Raw genomic sequence first — 17022 nt, forward strand, 5'->3', positions numbered from 1 at the left:
GTCTATACTATACATCCTCCAAGAGAATTTACATCATCCAATTCGTATGCTATTGTATGAATGGACTAGATGTGTGATACTATACGTCCTCTAATTCGTATGATATTGTACAACTGCGATTCAAAACATAATGTGACCTAACATATCATAGGCCTATGATGTAAAGTCACAGATTCACATACAGAATAATACGAAATGCACTTAGACCAAGTTGTATGAGGAGACAGAAATAGGAAACACCTGGTTACGTCACTATGGGGCAAACAGAGTCAACTTGTGTGACACACGCGGTCTAACGGACTCCTGACACACACACACACACACGCACGCACGCACGCACGCACGCACGCACGCACGCACGCACGCACACACACACACACACACACACACACACACACACACACACACACACACACACACACACACACACACACACACACACACACACACACACACACACGCACGCACGCACACACACACACACACACACACACATGGGGCACACAGCCCCCCTCCCATCACTATTTCTATCTACACAGCTGCAGAAAAAAGAAGAAGAGAGAGAGAGAGAGAGACAGAGGAGAGGGTAGCGCGCACACACAACACATGCAGGCAGAACAGCCGAGAAGACAGAAAAGGACACACGCACTTCCAGTCCCACTCTGAAATAACGGATTAGCCAGAGACATAGCAAGGCAGACGGTGATTATTAGGCTTCTACATCTCCATTCAAAACAGGCGCTTTACTCGTACATACAAATCTCTTTTGTAAGAACCGTGAGGAATCTCGTGCTGGAATATAATACATTTCACCATCCAGCAGTTTGGAAAAAAAACAAACAATGCTTTCTGACGGCGACAACTAACTGACAATGATGACATACAGAGGCAATGACAGAAAAGAGCGACTGAGCCTCTCTCTTTTATTCCATCTCTCTCTCCTCTCTCTTCTCTCCTTCCATGAGAATCTGAGCCCGATAAACCTTAACGATTCTCACTCACCACGCGACCAGCGTCCGTCAGTAGGGTCACCTTCGGAATTAACGCGGGCTTCTTGTGGGCGTGCGTGGCGTGCGTTAGAGTGAGTGACCAATAGCCTTTTGGAGAGAGAAAGAAGAGAGAGTCTGGATATAAGCACGATCCAACCCCCCAGACAGCAACAGAAGCAGCAGTGGGATCCGGTCCTCCAGAGTAGCCGCCTGGACTCACCCCCAGTCCCGCAGCCCCATGCAGGATGCCCGGGGGGGAGCGCTGGTCCTGGGGTGTCCTCCTGGTCCTGCTCAGCCAGAGTTCATGACACCCTGGGCGGCTTCATCATGCGTCTCCTGCCTGCTCCAAGCTCCCAATCCCTCCGGCTACTCTTTCTTTTTATCTTCGTGATGGGGGTTGCCCCTTACCCGGCTCTCACTGCAGGATGCCCAGACAGGTGTGTGTGTGACGACCAGCTGGTGGTCCAGTGCGCTGGGCAGGAGCTCACCCTCTTCCCCAACGACCTCCCTCTAGCCACCCGCCAACTCATCATCTCCAACAACCACATCGGAGAACTTCCAGCATTGCAACTCAACTACCTGTCTGATCTGGTCTACCTGGATGTCAGCAACAACACCCTGATGGAGATCTCCGAGTCCACCTTCGGGAATCTCCGAAAGCTGGCCTATCTTGACCTGTCCTTCAATACACTAACCCAGCTTGAGGACCGTACTTTTGGACCATTGTCAAGCCTCGTGATGCTACGGCTAACAGACAATCTGGGGCTAAATGAGATCCACCCGGACGCGTTCTCGGAAAATATTGCTCTGCAGGTGCTGGATGTGAGCAGGAACAACCTGACGACGCTGAACATCAGCTCTCTGATCGCCCTGCCCTCCCTGCGCTCCCTAGGGCTCAGCGGGAACCCCTGGAGATGTGACTGTGAGACGGAGGACCTCTGCCTCTGGGTCCAGATAGAAGGATTCAAGTTCCAAGGTGAGAATGGGGATGGAGCAGTTGGGGGGCTCTGTGTGTGTGTGTGTGTGTGTGTGTGTGTGTGTGTGTGTGTGTGTGTGTGTGTGTGTGTGTGTGTGTGTGTGTGTGTGTGTGTGTGTGTGTGTGTGTGTGTGTGTGTGTGTGTGTGTGTGTGTGTGTGTGTGTGTGTGTGTGTGTGTGGACAACTGTCCATGGGAACAGAAAGCAGGGTTCAAGTTGTTCTGTTTGTTTGTTTGTTTGTTTATAGCGTATGGGTGATCTGTGCCCGTGTCTTTGCTCATGTGCTTCTATAAATCTCACTTTGTCACTGTCTTTAATTCAGCACCCATAATGTTTGACAGATGGTCAGAGGAAGTGCAGTCCCACTACTCAGGTGGTGTAGTTATTAGGCCTGTAGCTTAGACTGTTGGCCAGCACCATGTGTTTTGTTATTGTACAATTCTGGCGAGTAAACAGGCAGTTGTCCTCTGCTGGGAAGGCCACCCAGCGACACTCCAAGGTCTTATCACTGCTTATCGTCACATCAATTCATTTAGCTAATTTGATGGTGGGCGCTCAGTCAATAGACCCTGATGGACGACTCACTCCGCTCTCTGCTCCCTGCATGGTACGTCATCTCTGTTATTACAACACACACACACACGCACACACACACACTGAATAATGTCACAGTAGCACAGGGGCCACGGTAATGGATTGGCCTCAAAGTCACAATGATCAGAGGACTTCAACACCCCTTTGCTTTATCCCTCCCTCCCTCCCTCCCTCCCTCACTCCCACACTCCCTCCCTCCCTCCCTCCCTCTACCTCTCCCCTCTCATATCTTCCTCCTTTCTCCCTCCTTCTCTCTCTCTCCCTATCCTCTCTCCCTCTCTCACGCCTCATGCCCTTTCCCCTCTAACCTCTCCTCCCCAGTCCCTCCCCCTCTCCCTCTCCCTCTCTCTAAACTCCACCTGTCCTTCACATCGCACCAATAACTCTCGCAAAACTCATTCTTTGTCTAATGACTTTTCACACTATCTACGCCAGGAGCAGGACAGAGAGGAGCTTACAACGACATCATCACTTCTGCTGTCAGTCAGTTAGCCTACTCTCAAAATAGGAGCCTACTGTTTTAGATGTACTAAAGAGAGTAGAACATATATAACAGTCCTACTCACTAGAGGATAGTAGTCTAATTACTGACACTCAGATCAGTGGAGCATCCCACCATGCATCTACAATGTGAAACTACCACAATAGCCTTCATGAAGAGGGTGCCTATTGGCACAGGTGGAAAGTCGGGGTTTCAGGTTCAAGCCTGGCTGTACATCTGAGAGGACAGGGGTACAGTGTTGACTATGTCCACAGTCAGTGTCAGCAGACCTCTCTATCTGTATCAGTGCTATTGGTCCTCTCCTCTCCACCTCACTCTATCCACTTCTCCTTTCTCGTCGTTCTTCTTCCAATGATTGTCCACATTTGTCCAGCTGTACCTGATCTCTCGCTCTCTCTCTCGCTCTCTTTCAGTGCCAGTATCAGTGTTTGTCTCAGTGCCATATGCTGTGATGGTCTTTAAACAGGCCAGACCCTCACAGTTTTGTAAGAGTAGCTTGTGTGTGTGTGTGTGTGCATGTGTAAATGTGTACGTGTGTGTGTGTGTGTCTGTGTGTGTGTGATGCAATCCACTCTAGCGTGTGTGAGTCAGTGTGTGAGGGGTCTCCGGCTGATGAGACCGTGAGGTGGAGACCCTTTGGGAGAGGGAGATGAGAGGGGAGGGGTAGGAGGAGAACATAGAGGAAGAGCTGGAGGGGAAAGCAGTGAGCTGGCTGTTGAGCCTCAACCCTTATTTGACCGCCTCACTCTCCATGCACCTGCATCAGGTCCTGGTTACAGGGAGTCACTGGTACTTTGAACTAGACCAGACACCATGGCAGAGAGAGGGGATGAGACTTTATTTTTGTACAGTCATTTTGTAATGAATCATTTCTCCCTTCTTCTTCTTCTCTCCCTCCTGTAGTATGGGATGACATGGGTGTCTATTGATATGGCAGCCATATCATGTACAGTAACCAGAGTGACAGTCAGGAGAAAGGGAATTGGGTCAGGAGAAGAGGGAGAGAGAAAGAGAGGGTGTGTGTGCGTGTCCGTGTGTGTGTGTTTGATAGGGGTCGGTGTACGTGACTGTGTGTCCTCGTTGTTTAAGAGGTCTCATGTTATGACTGTAATGGTGGCGTTAGCTCTTATTCTGAGTGTGTGTGTGTATGTGTGTATGTGTGTGTGTGTGTGTGTGTGTGTGTGTGTGTGTGTGTGTGTGTGTGTGTGTGTGTGTGTGTGTGTGCGTGCGTGCGTGCGTGTGTGTGTGTGTGTGTGCGTGCGTGCGTGCGTGCGTGCGTGCGTGCGTGCGTGTGTGTGTGTGTGTGTGTGTGTGTGTGTGTGTGTGTGTGTGTGTGTGTGTGTGTGTTTGTTCCACCTGGGCTCCCCATGCTCTAACATGATTACTCAGAACCCATTTAGAGTGTGGCTATGGTCCCTTACATAGCATGCTGTAGTGAGAGGAGGGACCATAGCCACATGTAGTAGGGGTGCTGAGGGTGCTGGTAAATAATAATAATAAGAATATAAAAGGCCTTTATTACTCCTGCATTATTACATATAGTCGGAAATGACTTTTTGATATCAGAGAGACGGTAACTCACCAGCTTTTTGACCAGAAATACAACTTTCCTAAATTGGATCCTTTGTTCGTACCTCTCAAGATGATTGAACTTATCCCAGAGGATGCTCCAAGACACCGGCTGGAGGAGAAGAGGTATTTGGAGTGGAGTCCGACTCAGGAGGAGTGCAAACCATCCACCGCTTCCGAGTATATTACTTGCTTATGTTCAGTCCCTGGAAAATAAAGTAGACGAGCTCAGGGCGAGGATCTCCGTCCAGAGAGACATCAGGGACTGGAACATACTCTGTTTATGGAATTGTGGCTCACTCTGGATATACTGTCCCCGTCCATACAGCCAGTGGGGTTCTCAGTACATTGCATAGATAGGAATAAAGAACTCTCCGGGAAGAAGAAAGGCAGAGGTGTATGTTTCATGATTAACTACTCATGGTGTGATTGTGGTAAAGTACAGGAACTCAAGTCTGTTTGTTCACCCAACCTAGAATATCTCACAATCAAACGCAGATTGCATTATCCTCAAAGATCATTTTTTTCAGTCATCATCAGAGCCGTGTATATTCCCCCTCAAGCAGATACCACGACGGCTCTCAAGGACCTACACTGGACTTTGTGCAAAGTGGAAGCCGCATATCTTGTGGCCGCATTTATTGTAGCTGAGGACTTTCATAAAGCAAATCTGAGGAAAATGCTTAAACATTTCTATCAACACATTGCCTGCAATACTCACACTTCAAAAACTCTCAACCATTGTTACTCTCACTTCCGGGATGGCTACAAGGCCCTAAACCCACTGCAATTTGCATACCACCCCAATAGATCCATGGATGATGCAATCGCCATCACACTGCACACTGCCCTATCCCATCTGGCCAAGAGGAATACCTATGTATTGACTAAAGCTCAGCCTTCAACACCATCGTACCCTCCAAGCTCATCATTAAGCTCTGGGCCCTGGGTCTGTACCCCGCCCTGTACAACTAGGTCCTAGACTTCCTGATGGGCCTCTCCAGGTGATGAATGTGGGCAACAACACCTCCACTACGCTGATCCTCAGCACAGGGGCCCCACAATGGGTGCTCAGCCCCCTCCTGTACTCCCCTCCTGCACCCATGACTATGTGGCCTTGCACAACTCCAACTCAATCAACAACAGTCTGAGTACCAACAATGATTAGACAGCCTACAGGGAGGAGGTGAAGGCCCTGGAGGAATGGAGCTGATCGTGGAATTCAGGAGATAGCAGAGGGAGCATGCCCCCCTCCACATCAACGGGGCCGCAGTGTACACATCACTAGCAATCTGAAATGGTCCACCCACACAGACAGTGTGGTGAAGAAGGTGCAACAGCGCCTCTTCAACCTCGGGAGGCTGAAGAAATTTGTCTTGGCCCCTAGAAACTGCTTTTGTTATAAAATAATATACATATTTTTTAGTGTTGCACCATTATTCTTATGTAATATAATCAATTTCAGTAGCACATTAGAGTGATGGACTGTGCCATACAAACTGCCTCCATAATGCATTAGTCCACTCAGACAGACACAAATCAGACAGGTGACTTGTACACCATGATATAATAGTGCCTTCGGAAAGTATTCAGACCCCTTGACTTTTTCCACATTTTGTTACGTTACAACCTTATTGTAAAATGGATTTAAAATAATAATAATCTCAGCAATCTACACACAATACCCCATAACCGTTTAAAAAAAAAGTTTAGCAAAAGTATTAAGAATAAACAACAAAAATACATTACTTACATAAATATTCAGACCCTCTGCTATGAGACTTGAAATTGAGCTCAGGTGCATCCTGTTTTCATTGATCATACTTGAGCTGTTTCTTCAACTTCCTTGCATTCCACCTGTGGTAAATTCAATTCTTTGGACATGATTTGGAAAGGCACACATCTGGTCATTCTGTTCTTCTTAGTTTCTGTAAGATTGCTAAATTGCATTGTTTCAAGTTGCCCTTTTCATTTTTGTAGTCGAAGAGTGGACATGTCCTTGGTATGATTCGTCTTTCTCTTTCCTTTACTATCTGTGGTGATAACCATGAGTACCGGACTCATTCGAAGGGCATGTGAAACACCCCATCGATACTTGGTCTCTATAAGATGCCTGTGAGAACTAAGAGCGAGTTGAATTGCTTTTCCCATGCACGTTCACATAAAGATGTGACTGCCTTATGAGTAGTAGGGCTGACCACAATTAGTCGACTGGACAATTTTCCGGTCGTTAGGCTGTTGGTCGAGCAGTAACACATATATACAAGATATATACAGAGTCTTCGGAAAGTATTCAGACCCCTTGAATTTGTCCACATTTTGTTAGGTTACAGCCTTATTCTAAAATGTATTAAATTGTTTTTACATATAAAACCAGTAGTACATTTACCGTTCATTCCTATCATTTCTAATCTACAATGCTTCTTACTAATTTATTTGACTGCATTCAATATTATTATTGCAGTCTTCCCGTTCTCATTGTCGGGGTGGACACATTGTTGGCGGAGTGCCACACTTGTGAGAAACAACTTTTGGTTAATTTAATTCCATTTACAAATTCTGACAATTTAGTCATTGTCTTTTGTTTGGAGTGCTCCTGTCAATGCTGAGTAAGAAGTAGGCCTATAGGCTACCATGCCTGTGTGTAAATGTAGGCAGAAATGTGCCCATTTGGGGAGCTGAAAGTATTTCTGATTGGCTTAAATGCACCACCAATAATGACCCGTGGAGTTTCTCATGCAAACTAAGTCTGTTTTTACATCCATTGAGAATTACAACAGTTTTTTTGAACATGCCATACAAATAAAGGAATTTGAATGAATTATATGAAGAGTGTCTTGATCCTCCTTTCTATTTGAGTTCCTCAATGCATTTGAAAAACCTTTCCAGCTCTCTCCCTTTTGATAACCACTCAGTGTGAAAGGGAAAAATGCCATGTTCTGATCCAGTGGAAATGTCATAAAATAGGCTTATCAGTGATGGACTTAGATTGAAATAGGTTCCGGTACTCATTTTGGATGCTGGTACTGTGTCTATTTAGGTGCAGGGGCTCCACAATACTTTTAAACTAATATTCTATAAGAGGAACAGGAGCTCAAGCAGTAGAAATGTTGACGGCCCGGTACTCAGCTCTGGCAAGCTCCTGCCCAAGTCAAGCACTGCTTCTTATCCCTTGTGCAAATAGCCTACAGCCGTGTCTGTCCCGAGCTCACTGGCGCAGGAAAATCTGAGGGCCCAGAATATTCTATTCAATGTTTCAAGTTCGCCAGCACAAGCTTCAGGCCCAAAGTTAATAGTTGATACAATGTTTCTGTTATGCTGGTGAATGAGGACCCAAAAGCGACTTAACGGAAACAGAGTCTTTATTCCAGTCTTAAACAAAAGCGATAATCCTGGATATTATCTAGGTAAATGCAAAAACAGGAAAACTGAAATCCACTCGTCAGTAGAGAGGAACGACTGGAGACGCGACCACAGACTGCAGGTCGCTTCGGGAAGGCACCGGCCGTAGCTGACATTGACACCTGCTCACACGCAGCATCTGAAGAAGGTAAAAACACGACAGGGCGGAACAAGGACACAGAACAGCGAACATCAAACAAGGATCCGACAAGGACAGAAGCGGAAAACAGAGGGAGAAATAGGGACTCTAATCAGAGGGCAAAATAGGGGACAGGTGTGAAAAGAGTAAATGAGGTAGTTAGGAGAATGAGGAACAGCTGGGAGCAGGAACGGAACGATAGAGAGAGAGAGCGAGAGAGGGAGAGAGGGAGGGGGAGAGAGAGGGATAGAAAGAGGGAAATAACCTAATAAGACCAGCAGAGGAAAACGAATAGAAGGGAAGCACAGAGACAAGACATGATAATCAATGACAAAACATGACAGTACCCCCCCCACTCACCGAGCGCCTCCTGGCGCACTCGAGGAGGAACCCTGGCGGCAACGGAGGAAATCATCAATCAACGAACGGTCCAGCACGTCCCGAGATGGAACCCAACTCCTCTCCTCAGGACCGTAACCCTCCCAATCCACTAAGTACTGGTGACCACGTCCCCGAGAACGCATGTCCATGATCTTCCGTACCTTGTAAATAGGTGCGCCCTCGACAAGGACGGGGGGGGGAGGGAAGACGAACAGGGGCGCGAAGAAAAGGCTTGACACAGGAGACATGGAAGACAGGGTGGACGCGACGAAGATGTCGCGGAAGAAGCAGTCGCACAGCGACAGGATTGATGACCTGAGAGACACGGAACGGACCAATGAACCGCGGAGTCAACTTGCGAGAAGCTGTCGTAAGGGGAAGGTTACGAGTGGAAAGCCACACTCTCTGACCGCGACAATACCTAGGACTCTTAATCCTACGTTTATTGGCGGCTCTCACAGTCTGAGCCCTGTAACGGCAAAGTGCAGACCTGACCCTCCTCCAGGTGCGCTCACAACGTTGGACAAAAGCCTGAGCGGAGGGAACGCTGGACTCGGCGAGCTGGGACGAGAAGAGAGGAGGCTGGTACCCACGACTACTCTGAAACGGAGATAGCCCGGTAGCAGACGAAGGAAGCGAGTTGTGAGCGTATTCTGCCCAGGGTCCGACAACAAGCAGCCCGAAGCGGGCGTGTCACGCTCCTGAGTCGGCCACCAAAGAATAGACGCAAGAGTGCCTCGAACACCGGGATGACCAGCTAACTTGAGCTGTTCTGCCCAAGACGCAGGGTTTCGAAAAGAAAGGCTGCGTAATATGCGACCATATTTTCACTTGACCCTTCCATTGTACTGAAAATAATTTGAACACCCTCCCACTGGATAGAATGAACTGGTAATGACCCCAGATAACAATAACTGTAGCGATCCTGTGTTTATAAACTTGGATATCTTCATTGCTTTTGTGGCACAGTTGATGCCACGCAGGGCTACGGGCCAGAAGGCTGAGGGTTCGCCAACCACCAAGGACGAGACTCTACCTGCCTCTCAATACTTCACTATCAGTGCTGGTTGCAGACAGTGATCAGCTAGAGGGAAATCAGATTTTGTTGGTAGGGGTAAAGTGACTATGCATAGATAATAAACATTGCGTAGCAGGGGTGTTAATGTAAATAGTCCGGTGGCCATTTGATTATTTGTTCAGCAGTCTTATGGCTTGAGGGTATAACCTGTTAAGGATCCTTTTGGACCTAGATTTGGCACTCCGGTACCGCTTGCCATGCAGTAGCAGAGAGAACAGCCTATGACTTGGGTGACAGGTGTCTTTAACCATTTTTGGGCCTTTCTCTGAAGGAAAAATATAATTTGCTTTAAATCAGTGCGCACGCGAGCACTTTGTCATAGACTTTCTCTATCTCCATCAATTTCATTCAAATTGCATCCACAAAAGATTGATATATATATATAAAATGTATATACAGTATATATATATATATATATACACAGTGCATTCAGAAAGGATTCAGACCCCTTGACTTTTCCCACATTTTCTTACGTTACAGCCTTACTCTAAAATGTATTCAATCGTTTTTTCCCCATAATGACAAAGCAAAAACAAATAAGACCAGCAGAGGGAAACGAATAGCATGGGGAGCACAGGGACAAGACATGATAATAAATGACAAACATGACAATTTTTGCATATTGATAAAAAATAAGACAATGAAATGTGACGCTTACATACAGTGGGGCAAAAAAAGTATTTAGTCAGCCACCAATTGTGCAAGTTCTCCCACTTAAAAAGATGAGAGAGGCCTGTAATTTTCATCATAGGTACACGTCAACTATGACAGACAAAATTAGGGAAAAAAATCCAGAAAATCACATTGTATGATTTTTAATGAATTTATTTGCAAATTATGGTGGAAATAAGTATTTGCTCCCAGTCCCTGCAGCTGAAAAACATCCCCACAGCATGATGGTGCCACTACCATGCTTCACCATAGGGATGGTTTCCTCCAGACATGACGCTTGGCATTCAGGCCAAATAGTTCCCTCTTGGTTTCATTAGACCAGAGAATCTTGTTTCTCATGGTCTGAGTGTCTTTAGGTGCCTTTTGGCAAACTCCAAGTGGGCTGTTATGTGCCTTTTACTGAGGAGTGGCTTCTGTCTCACCACTACCATAAAGGCCTTATCGGTGGAGTGCTGCAGAAATGTTTGTCCTTCTGGAAGGTTCTCCCATCTCCACAGAGGAACTTTGGAGCTCTTTCAGAGTGGCCACCTCCCTGACCAAGGCCCTTCTCCCCCGATTGCTCAGTTTGGCCGAGCTGTCAGCTTTAGGAAGAATCTTGGTCAGCTCCAAGGAAGAATCAAACTTCTTCCATTTAAGAATGATGGAGGCCACTGTGTTCTTGGGGACCTTCAAAGCTGCATCATTTTTTTGGTACCCTTCTCCAGATCTGTGCCTCGCCCTGTCTCAGGGCTCTACAGGCAATTCCTTTGACCTCATGGCTTGATTTTTGCTCTGACATGCACTGTCAACTGTCGGACCCTATATAGACAGGTGTGTGCCTTTACAAATTATGCCCAATAATCAAATTTACCACAGGTGAACTCTAATCAAGTTGTAGATATATACAAGGTACAAGGTATATATCTACAACTGCGTATATATATACGCATATATGTATATATATATATATACACTTCCGGTCAAAAGTTTTAGAACACTTACTCATTCAAGGGTTTTTATTCATGTTTACTATATTCAACATTGTAGAATAATAGTGAAGACATCACAACTATGAAATAACACACATAACACTGGGATGCTGGCCTTCAGTAACGGATGATATCTGCATGTGTATTTCCCACCATAAAGTATGGAGGAGGAGGTGTTATGTTGTGGGGGTGCTTTGCTGGTGACACTGTCTGGGATTTATTTAGAATTCACGGCACACTTAACCAGCATGTCTACCACAGCATTTTGCAGCGATACGCCATCCCATCTGGTTTGGGCATGGTGGGACTATCATTTGTTTTTCAACAGGACAATGACCCAACACACCTCTAGGCTGTGTAAGGGCTATTTTACCACGAAGGAGAGTGATGGAGTGCTGCATCAGATGACCTGGCCTCCACAATCCCCAGACCTCATAGTTTGGGATGAGTCGGACCGCAGAGTGAAGGAAAAGCCAAGTGCTGAGCATATGTGGGAACTCCTTCAAGACTGTTGGAAAAGCATTCCAGGTGATGCTGGTTGAGAGAATGCCAAGAGTGTACAAAACTGTCATCAAGGCAAAGGGTGGCTACTTTGAATAATGTCAAGGAGCACTGTGCAAGCGATAATATTGAAATGGAAGGAGTATCAGACCACTGCAAATCTACCAAGACCTGGCCGTCCCTCTAAACTATCAGCTTATACAAGGAGAAGACTGATCAGAGATGCAGCCAAGAGGCCCATGATCACTCTGGATGAACTGCAGAGATCTACAGCTGAGGTGGGAGACTCTGTCCATAGGACAACAATCAGTCGTATATTGCACAAATCTGGCCTTTATGGAAGAGTGGCAAGAAGAAAGCCATTTCTTAAAGATATCCATAAAAAGTGTTGTTTAAAGTTTGCCACAAGCCACCTGGGAGACACACCAAACATGTGGAAGAAGGTGCTCTGGTCAGATGAAACCAAAATTGAACTTTTTGGCAACAATGCAAAACGTTATGTTTGGCGTAAAAGCAACACAGCTCATCTCCCTGAACACACCATCCCCACTGTCAAACATGGTGGTGGCAGCATCATGGTTTGGGCCTGCTTTTCTTCAGCAGGAACAGGGAAGATGGTTAAAATTGATGGGAAGATGGATGGAGCCAAATACAGGACCATTCTGGAAGAAAACCTGATGGAGTCTGCAAAAGACCTGAGACTGGGACGGAGATTTTGTCTTCCAACAAGACAATGATCCAAAACATAAAGCAAAATCTACAATGGAATGGTTCAAAAATAAACATATCCAGGTGTTAGAATGGCCAAGTCAAAGTCCAGACCTGAATCCAATCGAGAATCTGTGGAAAGAACTGAAAACTGCTGTTCACAAATGCTCTCCATCCAACCTCACTGAGCTCAAGCTGTTTTACAAGGAGGAATGGGGAAAAAATTCAGTCTCTCGATGTGCAAAACTGATAGAGACATACCCCAAGCGACTTACAGCTGTAATCGCAGAAAAAGATGGAGCTACAAAGTATTAACTTAAGGGGGCTGAATAATTTTGCACGCCCAATTTTTCAGTTTTTGATTTGTTAAAGTTTTTTGAAATATCCAATAAATGTCGTTCCATTTCATGATTGTGTCCCACTTGTTGTTGATTCTTCACAAAAAAATACAGTTTTATATCTTTATGTTTGAAGCCTGAAATGTTGCAAAAGGTCGCAAAGTTCAAAGGGGCCGAATACTTTCGCAAGGCACTGTATACATGGACTCTACAAGACATGGACTCTACAAGGTGTCGAAAGCATTCCAATGCTTCCCACAGTTGTGTCAAGTTCGTCCTTTCGTTGGTGGACCATTCTTGATATAGACTGGAAACTGTTGAGCGTGAAAAACCCAGCAGCATTGCAGTTCTTGACACAAACTGGTGCACCTAGCACCTACTACCATACCCCGTTCAAAGGAATTTAAATCTGTTGTCTTGCCCATTCACCCTATGAATGGCACACATACACAATTCATGTCTCAATTCTCTTAAGGTTTAAAAATATTTATTTTACCTGTTACCTGTTACCTGTTAATGTTCTGTATACGCAGTGTATATACAGTGGGGAGAATAAGTATTTGATACACTGCCGATTTTGCAGGTTTTCCTACTTACAAAGCATGTAGATTTCTGTCATTTTTATCATAGGTACACTTCAACTGTGAGAGACGGAATCTTAAACAAAAATCCAGAAAATCACATTGTATGATTTTTAAGTAATTGATTTGCATTTTAGTGTGTGTGTGTACATAGATATCCTAGCCTACCTCTTTCAGGTAATAATTTCAGATAATAAATTAATTGCAGTCATTAGCCTTATATTTAGCTAATGAATGATGGGCTATATATAAGCTTCTAATTGTTAGCCTCTGTCTCTTGCACAATTACGCACCTGCGCTCTGCTGACCTCTCACCTTTAAAAAATGTTCCTTAGCTCTTGGAGTCCCAGGAAAAGCAAGACATTTTCACTGTAGCCTGGAATACAATGTTGTACTTACTTGAAAACAATAATACAATTACTCATTGCATTGTGGTGTTGGAGGTTAGTCTAGGTAGGATAACTGTATTGTCCCTAAACAAGATCAACAGGGGAGATTGTTTATCTGTGTGTCATCATGTCATCACTGTCCTTTCATGCGCAATGATTCAACTGGCCTCTCCGCTGCCTATCAGCTATTCCTATCTGTTCTTGTCGATTCATATTAAAGCTTGATGCAGCTTTTGTTTTTATGTGTGGTATGATTGCTTGTTAGCCTATTGCAGATCTGGACAAACGGTCCACCTACCACTATTGTCACTATGAATGGTGGATAGATGGCAGGATAGACTGTTAGACTGGTAGACTATCCTGACCTGTGGTATAGTAAAAGTTAGCGCATGGAAAAGTGCAGTGCATAAGGGAAGTACCAAAACACCTTGGTATAGGGGAGGCGCATGCAAGCAGATGAGGACATTTGGCTTGGATGGAAGACATTATATAGTAAAACCTGAAAAAGAGAACCAGGGGGAAAAACACAGTACCCTCTCCTGTGCCCAATAAAAAAAAACACACAACTCTTCCCAAAAGTTTGGCAACCCTCCACTATTTTGGCAGCCAGGTTACCTGTAATACAAGTCAGTATTCGACGTCCATCCATGTCTGAGGACGTTCGGAGATGACTTGGAAACCGGCCATCTGGCTCTAATTCCAAAATACATTTATTTTTGAGAGTTTGGTTTTAAGCCTATCCCTTACCTTAACCATTCGGAGTTAATGCCTAACCTTAAGATTTCAGAGATAATTCCTAAACTTAACCTTAACCTTTCAAATGTGGAGCTAATGCCTAAACGTAACATTAAACACTTTGAAATGTAACATTTGCAGCAACTTCGAAATTTGATGTTTGAGAAACATGAACGAACGTTTAATTCTGACGTGAGACTTTGAGAGCTAGTTTTATTTTGGACCAACCCTCCCCCCCAGTAAATTGCGATCTGTCCCGAAGACAGAGGCATGGGTGTGAGCGAAATGAGACAACAAGCGAAATGAGAGTAAGATAGACAGAACGAATGTAAGTGAGAATCGGGGGACAGAGAAAGACAATTACATAGGAAAAACAGAGAGAAACAGGCAGGGAGAGAGAGAATGAGATTAACAATAAGACAGAAAACCATTCCATTGAGATTGAAAATGAGACGGAGCAAGTGATTAAGACAAATTGAGAGAACGAACAAGGGAGTGAGAGAAAGAGCTGTTGCTAACTGACCTTCACTCTCTCCTCATCCTTTGCCGGACGAAGGCGGGACTACCGAGAAAGGATTGAGGGAGGGATAAGGCAGTGATGATGATGGTGATCTAATACCATATTGGAGAGGAGAGAGCGTGAAGCTGTGTGTGTGTGTGTGTGTGTGTGTGTGTGTGTGTGTGTGTGTGTGTGTGTGTGTGTGTGTGTGTGTGTGTGTGTGTGTGTGTGTGTGTGTGTGTGTGTGTAGGAAGAATTCAGCCTAGTCGGTGAGCTGAAAAAAGGTCAGCTAAAGAGAAATGCAGATTTTTTACCAAACAAAACCAGTTCTTGAAATATAATGAAAAAAAAGAGGCTGGTACTCACTGAAATCAGATTTTAATATTTTACAGCCAGTGCTTATTTGTTTGGAGGGCAAAAGCCCCCTTTCTCAGAATTAGCAGTCAAGAGCATAACCACATCAGTGGATCTCTCACACACATGCAGTAGCACATACACACACACACAGTCCCAGCAGTGGTGTGCGTGGCAAAGTGTTCTATTTTCATGTTTTTTCCATTCAGATTCACTGTTTAACAGTCACATTTAATAGTCACATTTTAGGGGTTGCAGGTGTGATTTCAGGGCACAGTGAACATCTTAGGCTCTGAGCTCCAACATGCAGGATTAAGTGACATAAAACAATGAAAATGGTAATAAAAAACAACAACAATCGAAATAGCACTATATACATAATAAAAACTGTAGCAGTGATGAGTAAAATACATGTCCATGTCCGTTGAGGGGATGGGGGGGGGGGGCATAGGGGGAGCAGTAGACAGACTAAATGACCAACGAGGGGGTGTGGGGTCCAAGTGAAATAAAACAATAGAAATAATAATAAAAAAGGTAATGACATACATATTAACAACTTCACCAGTGATGAATGTCATTGGGGTGGGGGTCAGAGGTCCCTGATGATCTTCTTGGCCTTCCTGCGACACCTGGTGTTGTAGGTGTCCTGGAGGGCAGGCAGTGTGCACCCAATGGTGCGTTCAGCTGCACAAATCACCTTCTGAAGTGCCTTGCGGTCCTCTCGATGGTGCTCCTGTAGAACACTGTGAGGACCCTCGGGACAGGCTGAGTCGTTGCCGTGCCTTCGTCACCACGGTGTACGTGTGGTTTGACCATTTCAGCTTCTCTGCTCAACTTAGCATTGCAAATCATGCAGTTAGGACGCTGACTCCCATCACGTTCGGTTATACATGTGAATCCATATTGTACATATTCGTCTGACCACTTTATTGTTTTGCTCGACATAGTAAGTATGAAGGGATTCAAATATTAAGAAAGAAATCACAAGACGTACCATTACGACAAAACTGGCCTCTGAATGTGAAACTCTGCACTCACAAGTCGACTTCTGAGCGCACCAAATTCCCTGCAGCACAGATAAGCCAAGCGATAAAGCGTGATCACGGAACTGAAGCAAGCAATTGCCACGCACTTAGATGAGCTTGCAAAGTCTCTCGACGGATACTTCCCTACAAGAGAGTCATATCCAGTATGGGTGAGACAGCCGTTCACGTTTAGTGTTGAGACAACAGATGTCAATGATGAATACCTCGATGAAATCATTGAAATTCAGCAGAGCCAGGTTCAACAGCAACTTTTCAGAACAACAACGCTTTCAACGTTTTGGTGTCAACAAATGGTAACGTACCGTTATTGCTAAGAAAGCTCTGGAGATTTTCATACCGTTTGTTACAACATATCTTTGCGAGCAATCCTTTGAGGATACTGGACATAAAAACGAAGAAAAGGAAAAGACTTTGTTGTGAAAATGACATGAGAGTGGCACTTGCCAAGGTGAAGCCGTGCATTTCTGAACTGGTCTCTGAAAGGCAACAGCAGAAGTCACACTGATTTGCAGTAAATATTCATTATTATGTTTTTGTTTTTGTGTGAAAATCATGTTTTGATGATTTTGTTCTTTGAACACAGTGATGTTGATGTACGGTT

General features: G+C 45.1%; 1 protein-coding gene across 1 annotated transcript in view; it reads left to right on the plus strand.

Moving 5' to 3' along the window:
- The first annotated feature begins 637 nt into the window (after positions 1 to 637).
- The window catches only part of LOC124037084 (leucine-rich repeat-containing protein 52-like), a 27779-nt gene continuing 11394 nt past the window's right edge, over positions 638 to 17022 (plus strand). Inside the window, exon 1 of the mRNA XM_046351724.1 lies at positions 638 to 1965. Within this exon, the coding sequence (XP_046207680.1) occupies positions 1317 to 1965 (649 nt within the window). The 5' untranslated portion in view covers positions 638 to 1316. The remainder of the gene's footprint in view (positions 1966 to 17022) is intronic.

This window comes from Oncorhynchus gorbuscha, linkage group LG06, assembly GCF_021184085.1.
Source record: "Oncorhynchus gorbuscha isolate QuinsamMale2020 ecotype Even-year linkage group LG06, OgorEven_v1.0, whole genome shotgun sequence".
Taxonomy (NCBI): Eukaryota; Metazoa; Chordata; class Actinopteri; order Salmoniformes; family Salmonidae; genus Oncorhynchus; species Oncorhynchus gorbuscha.